The 20395-nt window shown below is 42.9% G+C and overlaps 1 protein-coding gene across 1 annotated transcript; it reads left to right on the forward strand.

Annotated features, from left to right (window-relative positions):
* Positions 1-430: 430 nt before the first annotated feature.
* On the forward strand, positions 431-9113 carry LOC101014334 (the record flags this gene model as incomplete). The annotated part of the gene is given in 4 exon segments (XM_031662687.1): positions 431-576; positions 7658-7862; positions 8657-8761; positions 8764-9113. Coding segments are annotated over 4 exon segments (788 nt in total), but the record flags the coding sequence as incomplete, so codon positions are not given.
* Between the last annotated feature and the right edge of the window lie 11282 nt (positions 9114-20395).

Genomic DNA, 20395 nt, shown 5'->3' on the forward strand with positions numbered 1-20395 from the left:
TAGCCTAGAATGGAGAATCTGACCAGACCCCATTTTGAGAAGGTCAGTCCACCCTGGAATGAACATTTTACATTAGGGCATTTGTATTTCCCTCACAATACTTGCCACATTACTTGGCATAGGAGACATGCTTAGTGTAATTATGAGTTAACAAGCCTTTGGATCAGGGCTTGACTCATGATAGACAAAGTATGTACCTGCTGGATGGAAGAATCTCTTGGGTAAGCACCATTTTTCTTTCTATCGCCTTTCCTCGAAAATACATCTTCAGCTTTGGGTAGGAGGAATCTTGGGGTATGAAATCATTGCAAATTTACTTCATCTTTTCTGGAGTTTGAGGTTGTGACTCTCCTGCTACCAGCTAAATAAAGCTTTCTTTGCCATAACTGTTTTGTGTCCAGATTCTCAAAATTTGTTTGCTCGTTTCCAGGGAAGTGGCCCCTTAAGGTAGATTTTGAGCTTCTCCTTGTTACGTCCTTGGAAGGTAAACTTTTGCTTGACACCAAGCTCCCTTCCTACTCCAAGCATTCATACACTTTCCCTAACAGACACATCCAACCTTGTCTTTCTTCCAAGGTGAGAATCACCTTTTGGCCAATGCAAGTTGCTTGCTCCTTACTTTTTGGACTCAGCCACCTCAGGAAGCCTCAAGTCTGGCCATGATAGTAATTTTCCCTAGATTATCTCCCACAAAATTCTATTCTCATGTAGATGTAAGATCTATCATAAATATGTATGAAATTGCTGTGAAAGAAACTAGAGTAATCAACCATTGCATTTTTATGTGAACTTTTGTAATGGAGAAAAAATTAATCAAGAATAAAGATTCAAGCCCAGGTAGTGTGCATCTATAGTTGCAGCTACTCAGGAGGCTGAAGCAAGAGAATCTCTTGAGCCCAGGAGTTCAGGGCCAGCCTGGGCAACATAATGAGACCCCTACCTCTTAAAGAAAAAAAATCAAGATTCAAATACAAAGAACAGACATTAGTAGTCAAAGTGTGATAAACTTCAAAAAAGCTATTTTAAAAATTAGTTATTTTTGATTGACAAATCATAATTGTATACATTTATGGGGTGTGATATTATTATATATATATACACACACACATATATACACATACAAACAATATGGAATGATTAAACCAAGCTAATTACATATTCATCAACTTGCCTACCTATCATTTTTGATGGTGAGACATTGGAAATTTACTCTTATTTTGAAATATACATTATTATTGGCTATAGTCACCCTGCTATGTAATATATCTTAAGACCTATTCTTTTTGTCGATACCGTTGATCAACAATTTCCCCTACTCTCCCTCCCCACTCCACCAGCCTCTAATAACCACCATTCTACTCTCGGCTTCTATGAGTTCAACTTTATTAGATTCCACATATAGGTAAGCTTATGTGGTATGTGTCTCTCTGTGCGTGGCTTATTTCACTAAGCATAATGACCTTCAGATTCATTCTTGTTGTCACAAATGACAGGACCTATCCCCTGACATTTTAAGTTTAAATAGTATTCCATTGTGTATTATCTGCCACATTTTCTTTACCCATTTATCTACTGATGGACCTAGGTTGGTTCTACATCTTGACCATTTTGAATAATGCTGTAATGAACATGAGAGTGCAGATATACCTTTAACACATTCATTTCAGTTCCTTTGGATATATACCCAGAAATGGGATTACTGGATCATAGGGTAGATTCTATTTTTAGGTTTTTGAGGAAACTCCATACTGTTTTCCACACCAGCTGTACTAATTTACATACCTATTCACAATGTGTGTGTTCCCTTTTCTCTGCATTATCTCTAACACATCATTCACCTTTCTGATAATGCCACTCTGAAAGGTGTAAGATAATATTCATTATGGTTTTAGTTTGCACTTCCCTAATGATTAGTGATGCTGAGCACTTGAGAAAAGCTCATTTTTAATGCCTTAATGTTGAGCACTGACTTAACATTGTGACAGATATGAAGCAATAGGGTAAAAAAAAAACAGTGTCATTCAAACAGGATATCAGATTTGCATAGAGGCCTTTGTGGGGCAAATGGGAACCCAGGGCACAAAAAGTTGAATTATATGGAAGCAATGTCACAAGTGAGTTAGGAAATGTGAAAAACAAACAAACAAACAAACAAACAATAAGAGAGATATAATTAAAAATAGACCTAATGGATTCACACTACCATTACAGATACTGGAAGCCCTGGGGTTTCATTTGGGGGAAAGAAATATTTGCTTTCATACATAATCAAAACTAATAAAAAGGCTAGATCCTGAGTTACTTTTCAGGCATTTACATTTAAAACTTAAAGTTAGCCAAAGAAAGTCCACTTTGAGATGGAAATATGAAAACCCAAATTAGCCTGGGGAAAAATCAGATCCCTAGGCAATGTTTGATTTTCTCACTTTAAAGTGGGAAATTCGATCAGATGTGCCTTAAGGTTTTTCTGGTGTTAACATTCATGGTTCATAATTTTTTCTTTTTAAAGAAAATAGGTATATTGAAATCAATAGAACAAGATAATATATATTCAGAAGGCATTTTAATAATGGGTAAACTTCATTAAAGTTAGACATTATTTTTAAGCAGAAGGAACCCTTAAGGCCTAGAAAAGAATAATGCTGTGCCCGTACTGAAGACTAACGGCAAAGTGTGTTTTAGTTAAGTTACTTGCAAAGAGCTTATATAGAATGACTACATCACACAGTTTAAATGAGGGATGGAATCATGAGCTTTCAGAAGTAGTTTTATTTGGTCCCCCTTCCTTTATTTTGTCACAAATGCTGGGGGGGCGCATGTGGAGATGGCCACCATCCTGATTAAGCCTACCAGCAGAGTCTTAGAGACAGACATTCCCAGGAGCCTGCCAAATCTCAGGCTCAGAAAGCCCAAGTAAAATTGGGTGCCTGGGAATTGAAACATCCTTAGACATCCTTTGTCTAAGGATGTTTCTTCTTTGACCTGGGTGCACAGGTCTTCACAACCTCAACTGCTATGCTACTGAACACCATTGCACATGCATACTGTGAATCAACCCTGCCACAAACCTGTGACCTAGATTTGAACATACTTTGTTATGGGGAATAGTAAAAGTCAGTGGCTTTGTGCCAACCCCAGCAGCTCCGTCAATCGTTGATCCATATAAGCTGTTCTGGGCCCTGCTCTGTTCAATGTATTGGTGACCTGAATGGAAATATAAAGCATATAATTGGCTGGGCGCGGTGGCTCACGCCTGTAATCCCAGCACTTCGGGAGGCCGAGGCGGGCAGATCACAAGGTCAGGAGATCAAGACCATCCTGGCTAACATGGTGAAACCTCGTCTCTACTAAAAATACAAAAAATTAGCGGGGCGTGGTGACGGGTGCCTGTAGTCCCAGCTACTCGGGAGGCTGAGGCAGGAGAATGGCGTGAACCCAGGAGGCGGAGCTTGCAGTGAGCCGAGGTCGCATCACTGCACTCCAGCCTGGGCGACAGAGCAAGACTCCATCTCAAAAAAAAAAACAAAAAAAAACCATATAATTAATTCTACAAATTAGCCCCAATCATGGGGCCACTACATGATTTGTGGAAATGCACGTCAAATATTTGGATGACTTGGGTAATTGGGGAATGATTCAGTATAGCCAGAATAAATTTATAAGTGACAATTACAAGTCATAATATGTATAGAGATAAAACAAAACAATACGACCCAGCAACAGCTGTGGGGGAGGGGCGGAAAATTCAGAGGTCAAAATTGACCCGAAGTTAAGTAAAAGCTCCAGATGCTGCCACTGAGAAGAAAAAGAAGCCAATGTGACATTGGGACGTATTTAGATTAATGTTGGACAGACAGGCAGGAGCTCCTTGTACTAAAGTAATTAGTCATATGCTAAGTAAATTATCATACTCAGATTTTGATTTCTACACTTTTAAGAGCATGGGAAAAGACCAAAGATAAGCCCAAAATGAACAAAACAAAGTCTAAAAGTTAACAAATTTGCATTTGAGGAAAAGCCATAAGATCTGCTTTAATTAAAACATTGATAGACCTTTAAAGAGTGTCCTCAAGAAATAGAAAGGTGCTTTGGGCAATTGTTCCTGCCTCTGTTTTCTTCCCACATGCTGAGATTTGTAGAGAGTTGGCCTGGCAGCATCAGCACAGGGATAATAACCAAAAAGTGAGGTGGGCTGCTTGGCGGGGGTGGCTCCCACCTGTACCTCAGTAGCTGCAGGTGTGATTCTTCTGCTGCCAATGAAATGGTTGGTGTTGTCTTCCTGTAGCTCCATATTCTAATTCTGTGACTATGTCTGCTGACTGTTTCCCCAGTGCCCCGAGTGCTCCTCAGCTGTCCTTGAGAGTCAGAGTTACAGAGCAGGGCCTTAGGCTTTCGCGCCCTGATATAAGCGTCATCTCCGCCATCCAGCCTCCAAAGCGTTGCAGAGCTGATGAAGCTTCCTGACTTGTGAGAAAACTCGCGGCACTCCTGTCTCCTTGGGAGAAGAATCACCACATTCACCCTCAGTCCTGTTTCAACCTTGTTTGGAACATTTGTTTTAATTTCCTATGTGCCTTTATCCCTCCACCATCTCCTGTATTCTCCTCTTCTCCATGGGGAAATTCCTCCTGCTCATTTGGTGTGTCTTCCCACCCAAACCAAGTCCCCAGTGTCTTTATGCCTGACTAAGGAGGTTCTGGGTAGGGAGTTCATTTTAGATCTGCTTTTTGTTTATTTTGTTCTCATTGAGAACTGCCTACTAATCTCATGTTTCTCTTGGGTCCCTTTTAATGGCCTAACTTCTTCAAACCATGATTTTCTTTTAGCTTGTCCAGGTGGCTTTGGAAAGAGATCACAACTTGGTAACTGTGGAACCCAGAACCCCATCTTTCCCTCCTTCCAGATGGGAGAGACAGTAACAAATATGCTAGGAAGAAATACTCCACCTGAGGCTGAGATCCACCAGCACTTAGAAGAGAGAGAGGAAGCTGAGGAGACTGAAGGAGCTAAAAGGCTCAAATTGAGGAAGCAGGATTCTCCTCAGTGTCCCACATCAGGTAGGGCCGTTCTTTAGAGAAAGGGGACCTTGTGGGTCATGAAGCACCACAACCAAGGGCCTACGCGCTGCAGCCAAGGCATCCGTGTGACAAGGGGCACTTGGTCCGGTATCCCAGGCAGAAATGCATTAATATTTCTAAATTATTTAGATAAAAAGTAAGTAATATTGGCTAATGGTAATCACTTTCTGTTATTCAAATAATCCTGGTGTAATTCAGTATAACAATGCCCACTATTGTGCATCTGCCAGGTTGCACATATGACAGTCATGGTGGAAACCTCCTTGTTACATGACCGGTACTCTTTTTAATTGACTGAAACATATAAGGAATCCCTACTATGTTTCACTGCTGTATAGAAACAGAACAGTCCACGAAGGAGGGAGGATTTTTTTTTTTTTTTTTTTTTTGAGGCGGAGATGGCTCTGTAAGCCCAGGCTGGAGTGCAGTGAGATCTTGTGCTGCAAGCTCACGCCTCTCCGGGTTCAAGAATTTCCTCTTGCCTCTGTTTCCTGGAGTAGCTGGGACTACAGGCTACCACTGCCACCGGGCTAATTTTTCTTTTTTTTTTTTTTTTTTTTTCTATTTTGTTAGAGACGGACTTCTCACCATGTTAGGCCAGAATGGCTCTAACTCCTTGGCCTCACATCCCCCTCACTTTGCCTCCCAAAGTGCTGGTATTATAGGTGTGAGCATCAGCTCACGAGGTTTCTAGAGGCCCCCTCCCTCACCTCTCAGCTCTCGTTCATAAGTCCCTGAATCATAGAACATCAGTTTTAATCATCTCTGATGCTTTAGTAATTTTACAAAAATAGCAGATAGCTCATTCACTGGTTAGGATTGGCCACTCTGTCTTTGGACTCTGCTTTTGACAAAAGATACTGGGAGAAACATGCTGATACTGTAGGGTTGGATCCATTTATTCATTCACTCCCAGGACTACAATCATCACTGCCTGTTTGGAGTACAGCTGTCCAACTTCTAAATCTATGCCCTGCTGCTTCCTACCTTACCTGCCACTTAATCTTCCTCGAATAATGTTAGCACTTTGAAAAGGACCTAGGCATCTAGCCTCATGTCCTTGTTTCATAGCTGAGGAAACTCAGGCCTAAAAAGTTTCAAGTGACTTGCTCAAGGTTGCATAATAGTCTGTGGCTCCCAATTTCTAACATCTAAACCTCGTTTCTATACTATATTCTTTGTCAAACAATTTTTTTTTAAATTCTTGTGGATGTTCTAAGTGCTGATTCTTTTGCTCTGAATTATCATAATAACTTTTTCCTTAAGTTCTACTTAAAGCATATTATGTTACTTAAATTTTTGTATGTGTAAACTTAATTGAGTTGTCATAGGTAAGAACAGTACATCTCTTTTGATTCTATTGTTGAACCTACAATCAAACCATCTGTAGATATCCCTGTGGATTATTTTCCTTTGTTACTAACCTGAAACTCTGATTTGTTCAACCCTCCACCCAACCTACAGAATCACTGATACTGTAGAAGGTAGAATCTAACGTATTGTTCTTCCTGTCAAGGTTTTGTTGAGTTTTTCTTTTATTTGTTTGTATTTAGAAACATCAGGGGTTTTTTTTTTAACGTGAAGTTAGAACATAATATTAAATATTCTTTTCCATATACACATGTGCCCTCTTTATCCCCCTTCACATCCCAGTTTTGGTAAAATGCCTATCCCCTTTTTCTTTATTGAGAAACTGTCTCATAAATTGTCTGTCTGTATCCTGTGTCCTATTTTCCTCCTAGAAACACACCAGAGAAGCTCTGCTCTAGATTCCAAGACTCCTGGATTCTGAGAAATTCAATCTAGGTGCATAGCCCACTGCTGATCCTTCAAGTTGTGAATTACCCATTTCCTGTGCATCCTGTAGCCCAGGGGTTCTCAGTTTAGCCTGCTTAGCCCAGCATGTGGGCAGGGCATGGTGGCTTACGCCTGTAATCCCAACACTTTGGGAGGCCAAGGCGGGTGGATCACCTGAGGTCAGGAGTTCAAGACCAGCCTGGCCAGCATGGTGAAACCCCTTCACTACTAAAAATACAAAAATTAGCTGGGCATGATGGTGTGTGCCTGTAGTCCCAGCTACTCAGGAGGCTGAGGCAGCAGAATTGTTTGAACCCAGGAGGTGGAGTTCACAGTGAGCCGAGATCTCACCACTGCACACGAGCCTGGCAACAGAGTAAGACTCTGTCTCAAAAAAAAAAAAAAAAAAAAAAAAAAAATCACCTGTGGAACTTAAGTAAAATGTGGATTCACAGGCCTTAGCTCTACAGCTTTTTTAACCAGCACCTTATGGGATTCTGCTGTTGGTATTTCTCAGGTCTGCAGCTAGTACAGCAGGGATTGAATGACTTCCCTGTTAGACCCTGAGCTAGCCATACCGTATATGCAATTTCATTTAAGCATTTAAGCATCTGCTAACTCCACTAGGTAAGTGTTATCATCCTTATTTTATATAAAAGGAAACTGAGGCTCAAAGAAGTTAAGTGAATAGACTTGTTACAGCCATGTTTGCTTCCACTCAACCCTAGTGTGAGTTTGCTATTGTGGAAAGAATTTATCTGGAATGTCTTGGTGAAAATTAGACCTCAGTGGGGACGGTTAGGTGTGCATGTGCTTCTCTTGCAGGGGGTTCCAGGGCTCCTGAAAACTGTGGTTGCCTTTACCCCCTAGATTCAGCTGTGTCCCCTCCAGTCCGGGATGTTGCGATGAGTTCCCCAGCTCTGGTCCTCCACAGTTCTGCTTCCTCTACTCCTGGCTCAGAAACGGCCATAATCCACAGAACAAATGGTAAATATGGCAACGAAAGGGCCCAGGGACTGATGATGGAAAGTGATTAATGCAAATAATCTTTTGTTGTCTCTAAACATATTATCTGTATTTACAGAGTTTTCTCTGCATGCCCCGAGGCCTTTAGTCCTACTCACTGCACCTTCTGTGGCTGCCTTTCTTGCCATTGTTCATCCTCCTGTAGTTTTCCTACTGCTGTTTTTGCTTCATTGCACCATAATTTCTCCATTCTTAAAAATGCTCTCTGTATCCAGCTTGATTTCCCTGTCTGTGTCTTCTCTACCCAGAAACTTATTATTTATTATGATTTGTCCTATTTCATTTGCCAATAAGGAAAAAATTGTCCCCAGGCAAATTTATCATTGAGAGATAATCTAAATTCAATCTAGGTGCATAACCCACTACTGATCCTTCCAGTTGTGAACTACCCATTTCCTGTGCATCTCTAGCTCAGGGGTTCTCAGTTTAGCATGCTTAAGAATCACCTGTGGGCCAGGCATGGTGGCTCACGCCTGTAATCCCAACACTTTGAGAGGCCAAGGCAGGTGGATCACCTGAGGTCAGGAGTTCAAGACCAGCCTGGCCAGCATGGTGAAAGCCTATATTTCACAACATTATAGAAATATAGAAGCTAAAAGATCTCTATGGTCTTTGCCCCTTGTATATTCCAAGGCTTCCTTTCTTGTTCCCAGCCTCTTCCTTTTCTTGTTCCCTACCTCTTTTGAGTTGGAGTAAACTGACGATATCATTATGAATAACAGAAGATTCTGTTGTGTTGTCATTTTCTTTTTCAGGCTTGGATGTGGATACTTCTCCAGTAATGAAGACCCCTCCCAAGCTGGAGGGTGATGCTACTGATGGCTCCTTTGCCAATAAGCATGGCCGCCATGTCATTGGCCACATGATGACTACAGTGCCCTGAGACAGCAGATTGTGGAGGGCAAGCTGCTGGTCAAAAAGGTAGTGTCTCTTGTGAAATCAGTGTGCAGCTTCCTTGACCTTGAAGCCCAAGGCACAGAGGTAATCACACCTGTAGCTTTAGGTGAACTCTTTCCTTGTGCCCTTTCTTCCTTTCATGTTAACTCCTTCTCCCACCATTTTTGTTTTGTTTGTTTTTGTTTTCATGCTTTGCATCTCTCAACAGCTGAGGCTTCCTCTTCCATGTATAGCAGCCAGGCCCTGTCTTCTCTATCTCCTATTTTCACTGTCAGTTCTGCTCTGTTCCAGATGTAGCTGACTGGATATTCCCCTCAGCCCCACAGAAACACGTTGCATTGCCTAGCAGCCTTTGGTAGCTTATTATCTACCACACTCATGCAGGCACATGACCATCTGTGGGCAGAGTTGACACAATGGGGTGGACAGAAACTGAAGGATTTGCAGGTGTATGGCCCCCACATGTGGAAGGGGTGAAGCCTGGCAGCCATGGCATTTCCTTGTGCAGACTGCATAGGGGGAGGGAAGGCAGTCAGCAAAGCTTCTCAGAGTGCCTTGCCAGTGAGAGACCAGGCACCAGGGGCTGTGCTGTCTGAGCTGCTGGAGACCCATGGATGCGTAGGGACAGCCCCTGCCTCCACGGAACCCCACACTAGAGGGCAAGACACACACACAAGTAGATCAGCACAGTAAGGGGCTACAGGCACAGCATGAGAAGTCATCCTCTGTGCTGTGAGGCCGCCAATGCAAACGTGGTCATTTATCTCAGGCAAGGAAGGTAACAGGTTCATAGAGGACATAGCAAGGGGGGTGAGTTTTGAAAGCCTTGTGGGTTCTGCAGGTGGAGGGAGGCATACCTGGTAAAGGGACCAGCACCTTAGTTCTGAAAGCTGCAAATGGTTGTGCGAGGGCTTCACAGTTCAAGCAGGCCCATGTTCTGTGCCTCACTCACAAAGGAGGCGGGAGCCCATGCAGGGGGAAGAAAGTAATCTCTGCTCCTGTGGTGTTACCTTTCCCCAGGTGCTGGGCAGCAAAGGCATTCGTGAGCTTCGGAGCAGCACCACTGCCTACCAGCCCACAAGGAGTGAGCCCTCCCTCACGGTGATGTTCTGGAGGCGGTATGCCAAGCACCCACATCCCTGTGCTGCCTGGCAAAGTGGTAAGATGCCAGTGTCCTTTCTGGGTCAAACCCAGTTTTCCTGCCCTCCAATACTGTTCTGTCTCTTCAGTGTCACAGCTTTTCCAGAAAATCGGGAGCCACATACTGAATTGGATGAACTGGAAGGACTAGCAAGTGTCCCTGGAGGGACATCTCTGACCCATGGTGGCTGCTTTCGTTGCAGCTCTGAATACATCCCAATCCCCACCAGCCCCTGGCCCCTGGATAAAAAATCAAAGAAGAAGAGGAAGGGGTGTGGAGAAGGCGGAGACATTGTAACCCTGGCAATCCATAAAGGTTCAGTTTCTTTACCTCTCTGCAGTTTGGCTGAGCTGAAATTCAGTTAAAGCTTCAGCACCCACCTCCCAACCCTCAGGTCCCATGGTCACATGATCACCAGAATGCCCCCATGAGACTGAGCCTTTTCAGCCACTGCCTAGAATCCCAGCATATCACTTCAGCTGGCATCTCTGGACCAGGCCTGGGGAAAGTCAGCCACCCCTCAGGATCTGCTCAGAGCTCAGGCTAACTCTGATTGGCAGACCCTCGAGGAGACAGGTTTCAGGATCCCCTCCCAGGATCCCAGCTCCAGATCAACGTCACCAACACCTTTGGGATCCAGCTAGGCTCATTCCAGGGAGACGGTGTTTTGGCATCTCCATATTGGCACAAATATTTACAAACTTGCAAACTTTCCTGAGTCCAGATCTCTCTCCCGAATATATCATTTCTGAACTCTCAATCTTGCCTGTGAAGGGAGAGTGACAGAACTGATATCAGGACTAAAGCAAGGTCCTCTTCAGAGCTGGGAGTTTTATTCCAGCCTGAAGTGAGGTCCTCTTAAGCTACAGGTGTGTGGGTCTGTGCTAGTCTACATTGGGAATTCCAGAGTCTCAATATTCCTACCTAATGGCCTCATCCTAAACTGTCCTCAGCTGGAGGTATCTGAGGCTGTGAAGGAGGAAATCCAGTTCAGGAGGGTGGGAGAAGATTGTAGAATCCTTCTTGGAATTCGAAAGAGCACAAAGCACAGGGTGCTTTAGTCCTTCTGCCTGTTCAGTAAGAGTCTGTTCCTCTTATCCAGGGAGAATCAACAGAAAGGGAACTTCTGGAACTGAGAACCAAAGTATCCAAACAGGAGCGGCTCCTTCAGAGCACAGCTGAGCGTCTGAAACCGTGAACCAGCAGAAGGAGAGCATGGAGTTCATCGTCAGCCAGTGTAGGTTCCCTGAGAGGGAATGGGGGAAGAAATGGGCAGGCTTCCCGATGCCCCACTTGTGCTGCAGAGGAGCAGTGACCAGGGGGCTTGGAGATGTTGGGAGTGGAGACTGATTTGATGTCCCCAAACCTTCTGTGCCATGAGCAATTGTGGATGAAGAGGGAGGGGAGGACAGACTTAGACGTAGGGAAACTACTGCACCAGTCAGAGGCACCAAGCCTGTCCCCAACCCACCACCATCCATTAGCAGATCTTGTAGGCGACCTTGGCCTGCTTTGGCCTTCCAGGAGATTTGGGTCCACTTGCAACATCACAGGTCCTCAGTGAGAGTCCTGCTAGTTTCTGTTCCCATCACCCTCCCACCCCGTCAGCTCCTGCCCCTGTATCTTGGTTCACTCTCACATTGTCATCATCTCTCCTTTTTACTCCAATTTTTCTTCTTTGATGCCGAGTCAGGAGACTGGAGAAATGCAGTTCAGCTGACTCTTGAAGTCATTAGACATTCGGGAGTCTGCCTCGGAATAAGCTTTTGGTAGAGGGATCTCAAGGCCAGTTATGGGTTCTACTCTTCATGAAAAAGTAAAAGCAATTTGCAACCTAGTAAACTGATTTCACTGCACACTCCTGGGTTAAGAACAGCAATTTGATTTCGATATATTTTTAAGTAATATGACAAAAGAGATCTGTTGGATCTCATTGGTCTAAAAGAGAATTTATTAGTAAATAACAACCGAAACTTCAGGGGGAAAATGTTACAAATATAACAGACATTATCTATGTTTACTTAAAACACTAAGTGTTCGCAGGGCACACTGGCTCACGCCTGTAATCCCAGCACTTTGGGAGGCCCAGGCGGGTGGATCATGAGGTCAGGAGATCGAGACCATCCTGGCTAACATGGTGAAACCCCGTCTCTACTAAAAATACAAAAATTAGCAGGGGCGTGAGGTGATTAGTGCCTGTAGTCCCAGCTACTCAGAGACTGAGGCAGGGAGAATGGCGTGAACCGGAGGTGGGCTTGCAGTGAGCGAGATCCGGCCACTGCATAGCCTGGGCCACAAGCAGAAGACTCCATCTCAAAAAAAAAAAAAAAACAAAACAAAGCAAAACAAAACAAAACACTAAGTATTAATCATTCCCTAGGAAGTGCTTTGAAGAAAAACTTGAGGTATATGAAATGGTTTAAAAATCAGAAACTAAACCTTTTAACGTGGACTACAAAGCTTTGCCATAAGCAATTGAGCATATTCCTAGAAATGTTTCTGAACCCTAACCTGAGAGAATGTTGATCTCCACAGTGTGAAAATGGCTTGGGCCAGTTTAACTTGCTCTTTCCCCGCCCCCTAACTAATTCCCTTTTGTTTTTCTCTGAAAATTCTTCTCTTTCCTGAGCCTCTTTAGAGCAGCACTTCCAGGATTGCCTCTGTAAAGCCTTATTCCTGTCCCAGAAAAGGTAACCCAAAAGTCTCTAGTATCCACTAAAAGGTAACCCAAAAGTCTCTAGTATCCACTGGCTTTCTCCAGTGTGGAAGCTTTCCCCTCCACCTCCCATAGATCACTGGAAAGGACCCGAGGCCTCAGTTCTAATCCCTGGCTTATCACTAACTGGCCTGTGGCTCCGGCTTGTCCCTTAGTCTCTGTGAGACTGCTGCACCCTCATCTGTCAAAGATGGAACTGGACTTAGTTGAGCTTTGAGGTCCTTGTGGACTTGGTCCCTCCACACCCTCATTATGGCGACGGACATAAACTTAACAGAGGACTTCCCCACAAAATGTCCTCTTCTTCCTACAACAGGCTGTTTCTATATGTGCATGTTTCATGCTAAGCACTTCTTTCTCGGGTGGAGATGGCAAAGGCCTCTTTCTGCTGAGACAAACTGATTTGGAGAGTCACCTGGCCCCTAAAGAGGCAGTGGTAGGATCCAGCCGCCCAGTGTGCAGTGAATTGGAGCAGGGATCTCAGCACACAGGGAGGTGGGGAGGCTCCCCGTAACCTCGGGCACCTGTTGCTTCTCCAGAATGCAGCGCATGCTCTTAGCTCATCCTTTTAACTGGCTCTCATCGTGCTCATGACTTTGGTCACCCCGTAGCTCTCACTGCAGCTTCAGGTAGTCATCAGTAGGGCCTGGCAATATACACTGATTTGGATTGTTTTATTTTTGTCTGCAGGTGAAATCCCTAAGGGCTCTGCCGTGTACTCCAGCCTTGTGACCCTTGCCTTCCAGGCACCATGCAAGAAGCACAGCCACCAGAAGTCCTTAAAACAGCAGGAAAGGTGGGCCTGTCCCCCTTTTGTCCAGCTACCTATCTGCTGAGGAGCATCTGGGCCTCGTTCCTCCAAGTCCACCGGAGGGTCCAGAAGAGGGAGTCAGAGATGTATCCTGGTGGAGCTGGGAGAAAGCCAGAAAGCCTTTCTGAGAGCTATGGAATACCGTTAGCCAAGGTCCACCTGGCCCAGCACTAAGCAGAAGATGCGTAGTTTGCATAGAAGAGTTTGTGGTACTGCTTCTCAACAGCCCCAGCAGCTTGGGAACTAGCAACAGCACATTTCTGCCTCATCAGCTGTCCTGAGATGGAAAGCTCAGTGGATATAGGACCCTGATTCTGATGAATGGGGCACGTGGTCCCAATGCTGGAGCTCCTCTGGCAGGTTCTAAAAGCACACTACTGAGCAGCGGTGCCCTGCTGGACACTGCTGGCGGAGCTCAGTGAGCACTACTCACAGATCACACCTGACCCTGTTGGGTCGAGTCAGGCTGGGCTTTGGTCTGCACTGTAGCACCTGCGTTCTTTGAGTTCACATCATGAATGTGGTGACTTCCCAGATACCATCTCAGGCTTAACCTAGCACATCCAATTTCTTTTCTTCTATGGTATCCAAATTGGACTGACCTCACTTCAAATATGCTGTCCCATTTTGTCATCCTATCTTACCTCAGGGAAATTGGGGACTGATGGCCAGACCAACTCTGTCGAAATTCTTGCATAGAGCAAACCTGTGCTCATTTTTAAGTGGCATGGGAGAGACCCCCAGCCATAGTAAAGCCTAGTCTGTGTCTTCGCAGTGCTGATAGAATATGTGTGTATCAATGTATGATACAGATTTATATACGTTGCTATTGCCATATATTGAAGGCCAACATAACTGGTGGACAGGGTGGGTGACAGAAAATGAAAGTCTTTTTGGTGATTATTAAAGCAAAATGTGTATTAAAAAAATAGTTTTTCTTTCACTGCTTTGCTTCCCATTTCTGCCCCAATTTCTTGACAATATAAAAAACTGTAAAGGGAAAATGGGAAAGACAAACTGTGTTGAAGAAGTGCACAGTCTAACGCCCGAACTCTAACTTTAAAAGATTAAGATTTTCCTTCTTTGTCATTTTGTAAGAATCCTGTCTGAAAATATGAAAGAATGCTTCTTAAACTTGGTGTGCCTTAGAAGCAGCTGTGGAGATTATAGGAGCTACCTGCTGGTCTCCAATCCCAGGAGATTTAGTTGGTGTGAGCCCTAGAATCTGCATTTTTTTTATATATAAGCACCCCAGGTGATTCCATTACATGTGGGCTGTAGATCACAGTTTAAAAAAACATTGAATCAAAACTAAAATGACATTTAAGAACCTTGAATCAAAAAGCATGTCATTCCATAAACAATATAAAAATTTTAAAATATTCCTTGGGAAAAGTTCTTAGCTACATGCTTTTGATCCCCAAGATTAAAATAAAGCTATCACTTCACAGTTATTTACTAGAAACAGTTAAAAAATAAATAGGTAGAAGGTGGAGAAAGATGGTAGAATAGAATTCTCCAGAAATGGTCTCTCTGAAGGAACATCAAATTGAACAACTGTCTATGCAAGAAAACACTTTCACAAGGGCTAACCAAGTGAGAGATCACAGCACCTGCTTTTAACATGATAACAAGAAAAGATGATTGAAGAAGGGAGGAAGGACAGTCTTGCATTGCCTATGCCACCTCTGCCCCAGCCACAGGAAAGCATCTCCAAGAGAGAATCTAATGGGTTGGGGACAAAGAGGAAAGTGTAGGGCTTTATATTGAAACTTAGTACCAGTCTTGCCATAGTGACACACGACACTGGACAGAACCCCACAGCACTTGATTCCAGGCTGGTGCCCACAAAAGAAGCATTTAGACCCACCCTGGGCCACAAGGGAATCAGCTGCCCCAGCAGGAAGAACCCACCAAGGTTCTGGCCGGCTTTATTACCGGAAATTTACTGGGCTTCAAATAAAATTCAGTGGCAGGCAGGCTGTAATGACTGCAGTCCTTGGGCAAGCCCTGATGCTGCATAGATCTGGAAGACCCTGGACTTGAGGTGTGAGCCAGTATGACGACAGAGCTGCAGCAGCTATGGGAATGCCTGTATCACCTCTCCCCACACTCCAGGCAGTGCAGCCTGAAGACAGATTCCTTTTGCTTGGGGGAAAGAAAGGGAAGTAAGCTAGGGGCTTTACCTGGGAATGCAGAGAACAATCCCTGATCTCCCCCAAGTCCATAGGGCTGGGGACCTAGGAATCTGTAAGAATTGCAGTGTACCTGGGCCTGGGGCGCCCTGTAGTACAAACACGGCTGCAGTGATCACTGGCTTAGGGAACTCGTCAGCCCACTTTGAATTCCTGGAAGGTCCTCTGAAGGGCAGGTACAAACAAGACCTGACTGCAAAGGCTGAAATAAATACCTTATCCTTCAATGCCCAGATATTGACAAACATCGATAACATTGAAGTCAATATGACCTCAACAAATGGACCAAGTAAGGCACCCAGTGACCAAGCCTGGAGAGATGGAGATGTGTAACCTCTCAGGGAATTCAGAATAGCTATTTTTGAGAAAGCTAAGTGAACTTCAAGAAAACACAGAGAAACAATTCAGAAATATATCAGAAATTTAACAAGGATACTGAAGTAATAAAAAAAAATCAAACAGATCCTGGAGCGGGAAAATGCATCAGTGGGTCTCAGTAGAGCTGATCAAGCAGAAGAAAGAATTAGTGAGCATGAAAACAAGCTATTTGAAAATACAGTCAGAGGAGAAAAAAGAATGAGAAGGAACACAGAATGTTTAAGAGATCTAGAGGAGGGCCTCAAAAGGGAAAATCAAAGATTCATTGGCCTTAAAGAGGGGATTGAGAAGGTGCAAAGAGTAGAACGCTTATTCAAAGAAATAATCTTTTTTTTTTTTAATACTTTAAGCTCTACGGTATATGTGCACAATGTGCAGGTTTGTTACATAGGTATACATGTGCCATGTTGGCTTGCTGCACCCATCAACTCGTCATTTACATTAGATATTTCTCTTAACACTATCCCTCCCCCAGCCCCCCACCCCACAACAGGCCCTGGTGTGTGATGTTCCCCTCCCTGTGTCCCTGTGTCAACTCCCACTTAAGAGTGAGAACGTGTAGAGTTTGGTTTTCTGTCCTTGTGATATTTTTCTGAGAATGATGGTTTCCAGCTTCATCCATGACCCTGAAAAGACATGAACTCATCCTTTTTTATGGCTGCATAGTAGTCCTTGGTGTATATGTGCCACATTTTCTTTATCTAGTCTATTATTGATGGACATTTGGGTTGGTTCCAAGTCTTTGCTATTGTGAATAGTGCCGCAATAAACATAGATGTGTGTGTGTCTTTATAGCAGCATGATTTATAATCCTTTGGGTATATACCCAGTAATGGGATGGCTGGGTCAAATGGTATTTCTAGTTCTAGATCCTTGAGGAATTGCCACGCTGTCTTCCACAATGGTTGAACTAATTTATACTCCCACCAACGGTGTAAAAGCGTTCCTATTTCTCCACATCCTCTCCAGCATCTGTTGTTTCCTGACTTTTTAGTGATCGTCATTCTAACTGGCGTGAATGGTATCTCACTGTTTTGATATGGTTTTGATTTGCATTTCTGTGAAGTCAGGTAGCGTGATGCCTCCAGCTTTGTTCTTTTTGCTTAGGATTGTCTTGGCAATGCGGGCTCTTTTTTGGTTCCATATGAACTTTAAAATAGTTTTTTCCAATTCTGTGAAGAAAGTCACTGGTAGCTTGATAGGGATAGCATTGAATCTATAAATTACCATGTGAATGGTTTTGATTTGCATTTGCATTTGACCAGTGATGATGAGCATTTTTTCATATATCTCTTGGCTGAGTAAACGTCTTCTTTTGAGAAGTGTCTGTTTATATCCTTCGCCCAATTTTTGATGGGGTTGTTTGTTTTTTTTCTTGTAAATTTGTTTGAGTTCTTTGTAGATTCTGGATATTAGCCCTTTGTCAGATGGATAGATTGCAAAAATTTTCTCCCATTCCATAGGTTCCTTGTTCACTCTCACGATAGTTTCTGTTGCTGTGCAGAAGCTCTTGAGTTTATTAGATCCCATTTGTCAATTTTGGCTTTTGTTGCCATTGCTTTTGGTGTTTTAATCATGAAGTCTTTGCCCATGCCTATGTCCTGAATGGCATTTCCTGGGTTTTCTTCTAGGGTTTTTATGGTGTTACTTCTTACATTTAAGTCTTTAATCCATCTTGAGTTAATTTTTGTGTGAGGTGTAAGGAATGGATCCAGTTTCAGCTTTCTACATATGGCTAGCTAGTTTTCTGGCACCATTTATTAAATAGGGAATCCTTTCCCCATTGCTTGTTTTTGTCAGGTTTGTCAAATATCGGATGGTTGCAGATGTGTGGTGTTATTTCTGAGGACTCTGTTCTGTTCCATTGGTCTATATCTCTGTTTTGGTACCAGTACCATGCTGTTTTGGTTACTGTAACCTTGTAGTATAGTTTGAAGTCAGGTAGCATGATGCCTCCAGCTTTGTTCTTTTGGCTTAGGATTGTCTTGGCAATGTGGGCTCTTTTTTGATTCCATATGAACTTTAAAGTAGTTTTTTTCCAATTCTGTGAAAAAAGTCACTGGTAGCTTGATGGGGATAGCATTAAATGTATAAATTATCTTGGGCAGTATGGCCATTTTCATGATATTGATTTTTCTTATCCATGAGCATGGAATGTTCTTCCATTTGTTTATGTCCTCTTTTATTTTGTTGAGCAGTGGTTTGTAGTTCTCCTTGAAGAGGTCCTTCACATCCCTTATAAGTTGGATTCCTAGATATTTTATTCTCTTTTAGTAATTGTGAATGGGAGTTCACTCATGATTGGCTCTTTGTTTATCTGTTATTGGTGTATAGGAACGCTTGTAATTTTGGCACATTGATTTTGTATCCTGAGATTTTGCTGAAGGTGCTTATCAGCTTAAGGAGATTTTGAGCTGAGAAGATGGGGTTTTCTAAATATACAATCATGTCATCTGCAAACAGAGACAATTTGACTTCCTCTTTTCTTAATTAAATACCCTTTATTTCTTTCTCCTGCCTGATTGCCCTGGCCAGAACTTCCAACACTATGTTGAATAGGAGTGGTGAGAGAGGGCATCCCTGTCTTGTGCCAGTTTTCAAAGGGAATTTTTCCAGTTTTTGCCCATTCAGTATGATATTGGCTGTGGGTTTGTCATAAATAGCTCTTATGATTTTGAGATACGTTCCATCAATACCGAATTTATTGAGAGTTTTTAGCATGAAGGGCTGTTGAATTTTGTCAAAGACGTTTTCTGCATCTATTGAGAGAATCGTGTGTTTTTTGTCATTGGTTCTGTTTATGTGATGGATTACATTTATTGATTTGATTATGTTGAACCAGCCTTGCATCCCAGGGATGAAGCTGACTTCATCATGGTGGGTAAGCTTTTTGATGTACTGCTGGATTCAGTTTGCCAGTATTTTATTGAGGATTTTCACATCTATGTTCATTAGGGTTATTGGCCTAAATTTATCTTTTTTCATTTTGTCTCTGCCAGGCTTTGGTGTCAGGATGATGCTGGCCTCATAAAATGAGTTAGGGAGGATTCCTTCTTTTTCTGTTGATTGGAATAGTTTCAGCAGGAATAGTACCAGCTCCTCTTTGTACCTCTGGTAGAATTCGGCTATGAATCTGTATGGTCCTGGAATTTTTTTGCTTGGTAGGCTATTAATTATTGCCTCAACTTCAGAACCTGTATTTGGTCTATTCTGGGATTTGAATTGTTCCTTATTTAGTCTTGGGAGGGTGTGTGTATCCAGGAATTTATCCATTTCTTCTAGATTTTTTAGTTTATTTGCATAGCGGTGTTTATAGTATTCTCTGATGGTAGTTTGTATTTCTGTAGGATTGGAGGTGATATCCCCTTTATCATTTTTTATTGCACCTATTTGATTCTTCTCTGTTTTCTTCTTTATGAGTCTTGCTAGTGGTCTATCTATTTTGTTTATCTTTTCAAAAAATCAGCTCCTGGATTCATTGATTTTTTGAAGGGTTTTTTGTGTCTCTATCTCCTTCAGTTCTGCTCGGATCTTAGTTATTTCTTGTCTTCTGCTAGCATTTGAATTTGTTTGTTCTTGCTTCTCTAGTTCTTCTGATTGTGATGTTAGGGTGGCTATTTTAGATCTTTCCTGCTTTCTCTTGTGGGCATTTAGTGCTATAAATTTCCCTCTACACACTGCCTTAAATGTGTCCCAGAGATTCTGGTATGTTGTGTCTTTGTTCTCATTGGTTCCAAAGAACATCTTTATTTCTGCCTTCATTTCGCTATTTACCCAGTAGTAATTCAGGAGCAGGTTGTTCAGTTTCCATGTAGTTGTGTGGTTTTGAGTGAGTTTCTTAATCCTGAGTCCTAATTTGATTGCATTGTGGTCTAAGAGACAGTTTGTTGTGATGTCTGTTCTTCTATATTTTCTGAGGAGTGCTTTACTTCCAACTATGTGGTCAATTTTGGAATAAGTGCAATGTGGTGCTGAGAAGAATGTATATTCTGGTGCTTTGGGGTGGAGAGTTCTGTAGATGTCTGCTAGGTCTGCTTGGTGTAGAGCCGAGTTCAATTCCTGGATATCCTTTTTAACATTCTGTCCCGTTGGTCTGTCTAATGTTGACAGTAGGGTGTTAAAGTCTCCCATTATTATTGTGGGGAGTCTACATCTCTTTTTAGGTCTCTCAGGACTTGCTTTATGAATCTGGGTACTCCTGTATTGGATGTATATATATTTAGGATAGTTAGCTCTTCTTGTTGAATTGATCCCTTTACCATTATGTAATGGCCTTCTTTGTCTCTTTTGATCTTTGTTGGTTTAAAGTCTGTTTTATCAGAGACTAGGATTGCAACCCCTGCTTTTTTTTGCTTT

This window comes from Papio anubis, unplaced genomic scaffold (assembly GCF_008728515.1).
Source record: "Papio anubis isolate 15944 unplaced genomic scaffold, Panubis1.0 scaffold858, whole genome shotgun sequence".
NCBI classification, from domain to species: Eukaryota; Metazoa; Chordata; class Mammalia; order Primates; family Cercopithecidae; genus Papio; species Papio anubis.